The 12,221-nt window shown below is 40.3% G+C and overlaps 1 protein-coding gene across 3 annotated transcripts in view; it reads right to left on the bottom strand.

Moving 5' to 3' along the window:
- Positions 1-12,221, bottom strand: part of dgkb (diacylglycerol kinase, beta) — a 59,776-nt gene that overhangs the window by 20,602 nt on the left and 26,953 nt on the right. For all 3 annotated transcript variants that reach the window (XM_069720689.1, XM_069720690.1, XM_069720692.1), the window contains one exon: positions 3,773-3,837. In XM_069720689.1, the coding sequence (XP_069576790.1) occupies positions 3,773-3,837 (65 nt within the window). The remainder of the gene's footprint in view (positions 1-3,772; positions 3,838-12,221) is intronic.

Genomic DNA, 12,221 nt, shown 5'->3' with positions numbered 1-12,221 from the left:
TGGTCGCAAAAACAACGTGTAACTCAGGTGCTGATGTTGATCAAGCGATGAAACTTGGCGTAATGGCTAACAAAATTATAGTTATTATTATTATTATTATTATTATTATCCTGTTCTCCTGGCAAATCACTGTTCTGCGCTCCCTTTGGGCGCAACAGGAAGAGACTCCGAGGTTTTTGATCACGTCTTGTATATTGGTTATAATTTACGTCACAGAAGAGATTTAACTTGTTTGGGGAAGTTTAGAATTGGGAAAAAATAAAAAAAATTTTTTTTGGCAATTTTTGCCAAGCAGAGAACTTGCTAACGGGGTGGAACAATAATCGGTCATCACGTTAATTAAAATGAAGAATGAAGCTATTTCACAGCACAAAATTCATACTTTTCTAAACCGTTTCTTTCTAAAAAAATTTTTTTATAAAATTTGTGTTATCCGTTTCTCCCCCCTATCTGTTTCTTCCCCTCAGAGTCAGAGATTAGTGTGTAATTACATTGGAGATCAGCAAAAAAAAGAAAAAAAAAAAAGAAAAAAAGAGGACCGGTATATTTTAACATGGCGGTCGCGGAGTGGTGACATGAGGGGGGAGGAGGTGGCGCAGCCCTCGTCACGGGCCGACTGATTGTCTGCTTTTAATCCTCGACCTCATTATCACCTCCAGGTCCGGCAGTGGCAGTAAATGAATCTATCTGCCGAGTGTCAAATCTTCACACCTTCACCCTGGTAATCACCCCAAGGTGCAAATGCAGAAGATGGATAGAATGAGAAAAATGAAGGGAGGGCGAGGGAGAGCGTATGACCCGGGCTTTTCATCAACAAAATCCCCTCATTTCATAATTAAGTGTTGTTGCCTAATTATGTTGTTTGCGTGGTAATTAAAGCTGATTAAATATTCAGTTTCTTTTAAGGTCAAACCAGTGACAGAATGTATAGATTTGGTTCATATGGGAAGTGAGGAGCCATTACTGCTGTCAGATATGTTCATAATAACTCACATGTTGACATTTTCTTCTCTTGTGTGTTCTTTTTTTTTTTTTAATTGGTCATTTTGACCTTGAAAATGGTTCAAGATCAAGGGAAAGCTTTCAAAAATAGAAACAAGGAGGAAAATATGAACACATTGAGAACTATTATTGTAGTTATAGTTATTCTAATGGTACAAAATGCATATTGTTTGCATACTGAACACTACCAGCCAGAGAATTCCTAATTTTTCTTTTTTTATACTTATCGGTAGATATCCAAATAATTATTCAACGCAGGTGGAGACAGTAAGAGAGTATAAGTCTCTATAAGGATCAAGGGAAGGTTGAAAAAGTGTTAAATACTAAAATAAAATAATTTAAGTGATCAGTCCTTCGTGATAATGAACGCAAATTAAAGCAATCTCTGCAATATTCGTGAGATTTTTCCACACAAAATGTCGTCAATTCTCGCAAAGCACTATTCAACAAAACTCGCTTTATTAACAAAAATAACGCCTCTAATCCACAAAAGAAAGTTCGTACCGTATGTTGAATTAGTTTGATACACACTTGAAGTTGCAAGAGACTGAACTTTGATGTTGAAATCTTGATTAAACTGATTCTATATATCTTATTCTGCCTTTGTTTTCTATATTTCAGTCACAGATCGCCTGTTTTGTAAAGCTACGTCACTTTTTATAGATTTTTTTTGTAACTTTGAGCCCCATCGTTCTCTCAGTTCAAGAAATAAATACAATTATTATCAATAAATCCTTGTTTACAGGCCTTTATTAACGTAGTAAAAGTTTTTTTTTTTTAAATGTATGTGAAATTTGAAAGTGCATTAATATATTAGGATTAGTTTCACGATATTTAAACGCTGTTAAAAGCTCAAATCAAAAACACTGCTCAGTCTTCTTTAAACTCGTTCTAACTTATACTTCATGCAGACTTGATACGAGTGAAATTAAATCTTCCCCTCAAGCCACTCCACACTTTCCTTCAATTGTCACAGAAGTTCCTGAGAAAGAAGCCTCCAGCAGCGGGAAAATGACTCAGTGATGAGTCGCAATATACTTCCAATGGACACGAGCCCTTTGGACAAATCCAACAAAATCTATGCTACCTTGAAAAACTATAATCATGCATTATTGAATTGGCAAGGATAGTGTGTAATAGAAAGATCCTAAACTCATTCCCCCGCATGAATTATTAATTGAATTCAAATAACAGACAGAATAATTTTCTTAAAATATCTCAATCATTTTTCACGTAGGCTTTTAAAAATGGGGTAAAACAACAGAGATGCGGACGTGCACGTCGACGCAGGAAGTGACCGAAGCGGGAACAATTATTTACCAACATCCGTAGAGAGGACGTGCCGCCATGTTGGAGAGGTCGATGGCTCCCCAACGCCCTTCTCTTCGCTTAATGAGGAGATTCAGAGTTGATAACGTGTCACACAGCCTGTCGTAACCATTGGTAACCGTTAAATAACAGGGCCTGTGTTTATTTCAAAACTACCCTTTTGCTGCCATTTGGATAATCACCCCCCCTCCCCCCCTCTTCCCCCGGCATTATCTGCATGCTGGAGCTGCAGGACGAATAGCTGGCTAAATGTTGTACTAAGACCACGGTAAAATATGATAATGAGTACAAATGGGATCATCAGGAGGCCGCGTGTCATCAGTCTTGACTGATACGTGACGTCCAACTAGCCAAGCAAATTCAATTAGGCCCGCAATTACTCCCCGGCGCTAGTGGAGACGTATGGGAGACGTTAAAATATTGATGGAAACAAAAGATGCCACGTTCGTTCCGTCTCCAAAAGGTGAACACATCTCCTCGAGTGTAATCACCAATGCTAAATATGAAGCCGGTGTTTAGACTGCGAGTGCCGGGGCCGTTTGATTTCTGGAATATCTTCCATTATATGTTTTATAAGATCGAGACTTAGTTCCACTATGGTTGTTTTTATTTTAAACATACAAAGATTACATTATTACATTACATTATGAACCTCGAAGTGGCAACGCGCATTTAAATTTCCACATTTAAAACTACACTTTAAATTGTAATTCATTCTATTACATTTATCTATTTAGCAAAAGCAGTTTTGCACACGTATTGAATACATATATATTTGTGAATACGGTGCTGTTTTACCAATCTAGTTGTGTTTTTCTGCAAGTTATTTGTGATTTATGTAAACTGCAGTTTGTCCTAAAGTATTCAATAAGTCCACCAATCAACTTCTCTATCAAATCGTATCGCTACCGACCTCCCCGAGAGAAATTTATTATTTTAATGACCGCAACATCTTACAAATGACAACTTCCAATTTTGTGTTAAAAACTGTGTTTCACAACAAACTTCCACTTTTTGAATCTACGAGACAAATACGCAGGAAACTTTATATTATACCGACAAAAACGGGACATTTTAAAACCACTGCAACACGTTTATTACCAGAATACAGTAGAACGAGTTGACGTGGTGGGCTGAGGGTTAAGTTGTGGGGGAAAGTAGGTCAGGGGTCCTTTCTGAGTGGGTCAACCTTAAACCAAAAAGAACAAAGCTTTTATTTTGAAGTATTTTATTTTGGCGCTACCAGCTTCTCAGATGGCTTCAGACTGACGAGAAACTAATTGAGCGTGTTTTCACTGAAACCGAACACTTTCTTTTTATCATGGGGATTTAAATTTTTTTTTATACGAGCTCGAGTTTTTTGTAACGGCTATTAAAAGGTATTTAAAAAGTTCATGTTTTCAGTTGAAACTAAAAAAGAGTAAAACCCAAAGTAACGTACCTGCTGTTAAACTTCTCCGGGTGCCTCTCTCTCATCACGTGGAAACGATGCGCAATCGAGGCGTCCTGAAAGACAGAATCAAACCTGAAGTGAAGGCACTGACAATATTACGATTTTTCTATCAAAGAGCGTTCGGATTATTGCATCATAAAAATCCATCCAATTAGACTACAAGTGAATCTCATTCTCTGAAACTTGCAGTTTTGACGTAAGATATTCGATTGTTCTGGGTGGGGTGGGGGGAGAGGGGTGGGGTGGGGTGGGGTGGGGGGCAACATTTAATATCCACGCGTGATATTTGGAGTTGTTAACATGTAAAATGACTCGACAACCGTATCAGAAACGTACATCGCGTGCACTCGCACGTCCGCCGTAGCTCGTCAACATCCGAGGCTGCTTCTTCCTCGTTAACCGCCTCCAACCCAACTTCTCAAACAGCGCAAGGTACACCTCGCGTGTCCCCCGTGTACACTTCTACGAGACGAAAGGCGGCGCGGGAGGTGGCAGCGAGGCTGAGCCTGCGATGGGAGCGAGTATCGACAGAAATCCCGATGAACAGCACGCCATCTCCACACGGGATAATTAATTAAACACGTATTGTGAGTAATCACAGCTCCCAACTAACCTACAGGATGCCGCCGACGGCGCGGCAACCGAGTTGTTTTCGCTCTCCTCCCCCACCCCCCCACCCCAACCTCTCCTCTCTCTCTCTCTATAAATATGTTACTGTCGACCTTTCTCTCACCCATCTCACCCAGTTCATGTTACATACGTTATTGTGGTGTGACTGACGAGGTGCTTCACCAGCACATTAACACCACCTCTCACTGGTATGAGGAGTTATTTAAGTAGAAGTACAATAAAGGTGTGTTCAAAGTTAATACACAGGATCTAGATTGTTAATAGACAGAAAATTCCTTTTAACATTAGCTGGTAAACCAGTTTACTGTGTCGGTCTGATTGAAAGTTTTAAGTCTGTTTTGATAAATATTCACTAACACTGGATTTTTTTTTTTTTTTAAGGCAAAAACTGATAGAATTATTTGGGACTTTTAAAAGTATTGAATTTGGAATATGTTTTATTTCCAGATTTTCTTTTTTTTTTGATTTTCAAGGATTAAAGCATAAATCTCCTTCTTCTGAAACAACAACAACAACAAAAAAAATCTAAATTAACCTGACAGCACAGAAGATCTATACGTTCACCACAGCTTCAAGGTGGACACCCAACATTCGTGTCACCAACTCAGTATCTGATTGGTCACAGTTTCCCCTCCTGTCCCTTAGTTATGGCGTTGAATAATGAAGTGGACCGTTTGACCTTTTTGAAATAAAATCTCATCACTTCATCGTTTCATCCTATTAGATATTAGTGTGAAACGCTGTCACGATTATCGTGGGAGTTATTGAGTTATGGCCACAGACGTGTTTCGTGAGGTCATAGCGACCTTTGACCACCAAATTCGAATCAGTTCATCTTGAGCCGAAGTGGACATTCGTGCCAGTTTTGAAGACGGTCCCTTCAAGGCATTTCTGAGCTATTGAGTTCACAATGGTAAATGGATGCAAGGTCACAATGGCCTTGACCTTTGACCACCAAAATCTAATCAGTCCATCCTTACGTCCAAGCGAATGTTTGTGCCAAATTTGAAGAAAGTCCTTTAAGGCGTTCCTCAGCCATCACGAGAATGGGACAACCAGATGAGGTCACAGGGACCTTGAACTTTGACTTTTGACCACTAAGTTCAACTGAGTCACTTGGAAAAAGAATCCCTTGAGGTGTTCCAGAGACATAATGCTCATGAGAACAGGTCAATTTAAGGTCACTATGACCTTCATCCCCACTTCCATCCCCCAAATCGAATCCGTTCATCCTTGGAACCAAGTGAACATTTGTGCCAAGTCGGGACGGACAGGATAAGCCAAAAACATGCTGCCTGCTGGCTATTAGCAGCACGGAGGCATACAAAGTTATTTATTTTCCGGAGGGACAAATTTCCTGTAAAACTTTACAGTGGCACCTGTTGTTTGTATTTACCTGCACACAACTCTGCTGCCTGAGTAAGTTGTTAATATACTGTGAAATCACATCGAATGGCTTTTGTGCATGAATGCTAAACAGTAACTGATCAGCAAAAAAAGCAAAAAAAGAAAACCTTCTGCACATCACTTACAATTAGTACACAAGCCATACGGCACAGTGCGAGGCCGAAACTAATGAACTGTACGAGGAAGAAATAACACTCGAATTCCCTTTAATTCACACTTCTAAGTCGGTGTCAGCAGAAAAACGCTGGCAAGGCCTGTGAAGAAAAAAAAAATAAAAAAAAAAAACTCTTGACAAACACAGTAAAACTTGTCCGTCTTCGAGAGCATCTCAAGAAAAGAGTGAGGGAAAAAAGTTGGCGAAAAACTTTTTGCGCTTGTTCCTCCCCCTCCCCCACCCCACCCTCCCATCCCCCCTCTCCCCCCCTCCGCTGAAGCAATCTGTTTTTGACCCGCTCCCTTTTTTTTTTTGAGTGGCACTACTGAAACAGCACCTACAGGGAGGACCCCCTGCTAGCTCTCTGTACAAAAAAAAAATTGAGGAGAAGCCAAAAGAGAGAAGAAAAAAAAAAATCAATGAGAGCTTCTCTTGATGTCTCTTCAAGACGCTGTAACCAGAAGACCAAAAGATTTTCTTCAAGATCCCCGCAGACTCACCTCACGCTTCCAACACGGGCCAGAAAGGTGAGGTGATGGATGTATCTGAGAGATTGTAACTCGGGTTTTCTTACAAACAGGACAATAGCTTGCAAACAAGAGAGCAAAAGCGAGGAGAGGTTGTCTCCCCTTTGGTTTGCGGGTCTATTATCTGAGTTCTGTACAAGTGAGAGCTGCAGCTTTGCAACAGTAAACAGAGATTTCAAGCAGCTCAGGAGTGGATGAAGCACTTTGTCATTCTGCACCGCTGAAGTGTTTCTTCTTAAATTGTAAGAACTTTTGAAAGAAGCTGCGCTACCACATTAGCTCAAATCAAGTCAATATTTTAAAGACTGTGTCGGAAATGAACATATACGATAGACTATATATAAAAACGTGACAGATCTGCAAAACTACATACCGTATGATTGAAATATGGCACAAAGGCTCACAGTCATAGGTTGTTGGTTTTTTTAGGCCAAGAGAGCTGAGAGTTTTCAAATTTACAAAAATCTGAAAAGCCATAAAATTCGACAAATCAATCAACACACATTTTAACCAGGTTGTTTTTGTTGTTTTACCTAAACTACTAAACATGTTTGAAGTTCACCCTCAGTCCTCGCAACTGCAGAAGTTTCGGTTTTCATATTTTCTGGGTCTCTTTTTGTTTAAAAATGTTGACTTAACTAAAGTTCAAAGTTCATTCTTAAGAATAATTCCATCTCCTGATGAAGATCACGAACTTTGAATCCCAATTTCAGACCAAAGATTGAGACCAAGCCAATTCAAGCCAGCTGACGTTGTTGGCCAGCTGATCGTAATTGTCAGAGGTTTGGATGGAAGAAACAGAAAACCGCCTCATCAATTTATTTGACAAATAGCCACGTCCGTATGGCACAAGATTCTTGATATTTTTTTTTCTTTTTTTTTAATGTTTTTGAAGTTTCATACTACTTAAAACACAACCGCTGCAAGTAACTCACTGCCTTTATCCTCGCTCATCGTTTTAAGACGCACCGAAAAAGGCTTTTGAAAAACCGGCAGTTAAAACGGACAAAGTACAGAGAGTCGTTGCCGCGGAGACGTTGTAAACCGGCAGGTTTTTAAAATGTTGCAGACGAGCCAAATCGTGCAAGTTTACAATCATCTCATCGTGAATCTTTGGAGACGTACTCGGAGACATCTACAAATCCCTGGTTGAACTCCATCCGCTGAGAGCCGTAGAATATTTCATGGATCTTTATGAGCCTGTTTTCCCAACTATTATACATAATTCGACAAAACTGTATAAAAAGCTTAAAAATAAGGAAAGAATACAACAACAACAAAAAAAAAACTTCTATCTGGAGCCTGATTGTGTATTTGAAATCAAAACCAAAAATGTATACAGTGAACCCTCGCTATAACGCGGTTCACCTTTCACGGTCTCGCTGCTTCACGGATTTGCATCGTGCATTGTGTTCTGCATTCTGATTGGCTAAACAGTCTCTCCGCTTCTTCTCTACCTGTTTGTCAATAACGTTGCGGTTTAATATGTACACGTACGTAAAACAGCTTGCCAAATTAAAAATAATCGATGGTGGCATGTCGGTTTATAAGAATCTTTTTGCCCAGAAGAAAAAAGAGCGACAACAACTACCGATAACTACGTTCTTCTCTTGAAAAACCACACCTGCACCGCCGGCTTTAGAAGAAAGAACCGCTGCAGAGCGGAGTCAGGATGCAGCGGCTCAGTCAGAAGAGCAGTGAAATACACGAGTCACTATTTGTCCTACTGTACTTTGTATTTGTTTTCATAATCATTTTTCATTTCCTCCCGTTCTAATCCAGTGACTCGGGTCGCAGTGGGGCGGTGCCGATCTCAGCAATTTGAAGCCTTCAGTTCGTATTGATGATTAAAATGATTATTTTACAGTACAGTAGTTATTTGTAAAAAAAAACATTTATACAGTACTTTTATTTGTTAAACAAATGCTTGGGCCTGTAAAAAGGTTTTGTTCTTTGGTTTCAATGTATTATGGAGTATTTCATTGTATAATAATTGTAAAAAAAATAAAAGGTTACTACTTCACGGATTTCGCCTATCACGGTCTCTATTTGGAACGTAACCCCCGCGATAAACGAGGGTTCACTGTATAATAATAAAGGACTAGTCCGCCACGATGTCAACACATGCAGGACGCATTGCCGTGCTTTGACCCCCCCTCGCGGCGGTCGGACGACGTCAGGTCTCCGCCTCTCTCCCCCCCCCCCTTCCTCCCCTCCATAGCAGCCCTCAAATAATTACCAATGTAAAAATCTGGCACCCGAATTAATACAGGACATGTGTAATGTCCTCTCATAGCTCAAAGTTTAGTCCAATTATGAGTGAGCCCCAGCGGTTTGATGTGCCCTTCACCACGGCGGAGAGTAATGGCTTTGACAAGGAGTGCCGGGGTCATTAGGGCGACTGACTGCATTATGGTAGCGGAGCGCGCTCAGTGATTAGTTCTGTCTCTCACCCCTGGCCCTGATTGAGATCATTACACTTCGCGTCACTTCCACATCCTCCCAAAGGGATGGCGCCATTAATTCTCAATCCGACCGGGCGGTGGCAGGTTAGAGGTTGGAGGAATTCGGAGAAAAAGAAAAAAAAAAAAAAAAGATGGTGCTGTCGGAAGAATCACCTGTGAGGCCGTGAGATTAAAACGACTCGGGGAAAACTTGAAGTCGTGCGGGAGACGGTTTCAGTTTGTTTTCGCGAGTCGCGGACATTTACGATTTTTCTGCGAGAAGCGTCAAAACAGGTCGGGATCTTAAAGGACTTCCACTTTTCTTGAAAATGGCTCCGCGTTCGAGCTCGCTGTAACGTTGGCGGTGACACACCCGGTCGTTGGCGGCTGCTACTGCTGATCTTTTGATTTCAACGGCGTCATTACAGAAACAATCCGCTCTTCATCTGCATAATCTCCGAGGTAATCATTAGCTTGACTTCTCGCATAATCTTTAATGTAATTTCTTTTCATTCTACCGAAAGCTAAAAAAAAAAAAAAAAAAAAAATGAAATTGATGCAAACAAAATATTATATCACACTCAAATCCATAGAGAGCTTAAAGTCGTCCTTAATCCCCCCACAAACAACTTCATTTGTCATCATCACGCCCGCCGGCTGCTAATCCCGCTAACAGAGCAACGACAATGAGGGTTATAATGAGTTTATGAGCCGGTCAGGCCAAAGCTGTTTTATTTCAATGTTGAAGAAATCAACTGGTCCCGTTAAAAGACAGGAACTTCCTGTTGTTTTTTTTTGCACTATTGTGGTCGAAATTGACGAGTTTTAAGAATAAATGTAGTTATAAATCACTGCATTTTTTTTTTTCTTTCAAAATGGGAACTGTCTGCAGTTTTTGCACTTTTCTCACGTTCATACCTTTATGTCTGGACTGCTGTAATTGCACTCTGATTTTCCTAAAAATCTCTACTCACCTTTTTCCCTTTTCCAAAAATCTAAAATCTCACGAGGGATTTTGCAAGGTTGTCTGGTATTATTTCGTTGTCCGCTGGTCCCTTTTAAAAGATGCCCTGTGGATGTAAACAAACTTGCATTTGTGCATCTTTGACACGTAACTCAAATAAATGTAGTTTCCTCCTTATGAATCATTTGCAAATCCAATGTTTAAGATAGAAGTAAACCTGACCTCGCATATGTCCGCGAGACGATATCGCGTTGGAGTCGCGTTTTGCCTCAACCTTGGTGTGAAAAGTAAGGTGCCTTACAAGAAAAAAGCCTGAAAGTTAGTATTTTGAAAACATGGCAGTTTGTAGGCTGTAAAAAAAATACATAGATATTGACTTTATTTGCTGATTTTTTTAGGGTTTTGTAATGTATTTTTTTTTGCATTTTGCCATCCTTAGATCTTAACATTTTCTCTGTTTTCTATAGTCTCTTCACTCAGAGAACCAAAGTTACAATATAACCACACAATACCTTATTTTCTTGTCCGGTAAACTGCCTTTTAAAAACGTTTTTTTTTTTGTTGTTGTTGTTTTTTTTTTAACGCAGGCGCATTTGCTGTTTTTAAGTTCGTATAAATCAAAGTCGACTTGACGGTGAAGAAAGATGAAGTAACTTGTGTGTTTTTGACAGTTATAAAAGGCAAATTAATGCAACTTAAAGACAGGGATGAATGTTCAGAGTTATATTTCCCACTGTAACCCCCCCATCCCCCCACCCCCCCGCCGCCCCCCGTACACATAGACCATATGTTGGCCCCTGTAGACAGATTGCAGCCATTGTTCTTCTCTGTCACAATGTTAACAAGAACCTGTCCTCTAATATCCTCAAACGTCGTCGTTAGGAGAGGCGGGGGGCGAGGGGGGGCTGGAGGTGTTATTCGACTAACATTTGTGAGGCCATGCATCACTTATGTCCCTGCCTCGGCCTGAACAAATCTCGCAACCCCCAGTGGCTCCCTCTTCTGCCACCTGCAAATGTCAATTACCATATTTCCACCCTGACATTTATCAGTAATGGCTAACATGAGCTACGTGAAATCAGTGTCATTACGGCGGAGATGGACAGGGGAGGCGGCGGCGGGCGCATAACTCCACGCGGACGCACGACGGGGCTTGTTTGTCGATCGGAGACGGTCGAGGCTTGAGCACATCTCAATAAAGGCCTGACCGCAATGTGATCAAAACAAATAAATTGACTGATTTACCGCGGATGCTCGACTGCGTCTCTCTTATTTCATTCAACCTTTTAATGACAGACTGAAGAATTACTGGCAGAGGGAGCTTCATTTTTGTTTTCAGTCCACACCTTCGCGGCTCCGACTTTTTGTTCAGTTTCACCTCTTATCTGACTAAAGCTGTTTATTGGCACCTTCGCCACTCTGTGACTGAGACTCTTTGTCGCCATCGCTGAACTTTACTCGGGTGTGAAAAGTTTAAAAAAAGGTGCCATGTTCGCTTTTCGCCGGCAGTTGAACGAGGGCGCCGTACGAATAACCCGGCAGTCACAGTCAAAGTCAGTTCTTATGGTATTTGGTTCACGGTTCAGTGCCTTTATTACGGTATCTCTTTTTCATCTACGATCATTTGTATGCATTCAACACGTCTGTTCTTGATTTTACACCTTTTTGTTTTCATTTGTGGGGTGAAAATGGGTTTTAACCCTTTTTGAGGGTAATTTAACTACCTTCACTTTTAAACTCATATCTCGGTCATCATAGGTGCTGACCATAAATGCTTTATCTTTCAGGACAGTCTAGGCTATTCAAATCTTTCATCATTTGATTTGATAATACGTAGAGATTTTTTTTAATATATATATTAGCCTTTATATCAAGGAAAAAAAAAATCATTTCGGCTTATGAAATTGTTACGTTTTTACATGTATTTCACCATAAAATATTATCAGTAGAGATATCTTTTTATAGTTATGTAGAGGAGATTGTGTAGAATCTGGTAATATTTTAACCATGTTTGAGGGATACTGCATGACTCAGCAATTTGTAAAAAATATGTTTTTAGTGGCTGACTCCGGGTTGTCAGGGGCCCAAAACCAGGGACTCAACACTTTAACTGTACTTTCTTCTTTTCTTTTTTTTTTTTTTTAAACTTTGGAGTCGTTCACATTTAACACTTAAAAACCTGAGACTCAACACAATTTCCAATCACGCAGAGGTGTTTTAGTAGGAAAGAGGCGTCATGCAATCGCTAAGCAACCAGCAATCAGCGCTCAATTGCTTATGTGCGGACACAGTTACCAGTAAAATTAACTAT

Source organism: Brachyistius frenatus, unplaced genomic scaffold (assembly GCF_029030835.1).
Source record: "Brachyistius frenatus isolate BFR_SWC_R1_liver_20210118 unplaced genomic scaffold, ASM2903083v1 Contig_247, whole genome shotgun sequence".
In the NCBI taxonomy this organism is placed as follows: domain Eukaryota; kingdom Metazoa; phylum Chordata; class Actinopteri; family Embiotocidae; genus Brachyistius; species Brachyistius frenatus.
The sequence above is the reverse complement of the archived record's forward strand: the minus strand, read 5'-3'. Positions and strand labels throughout refer to the sequence as shown.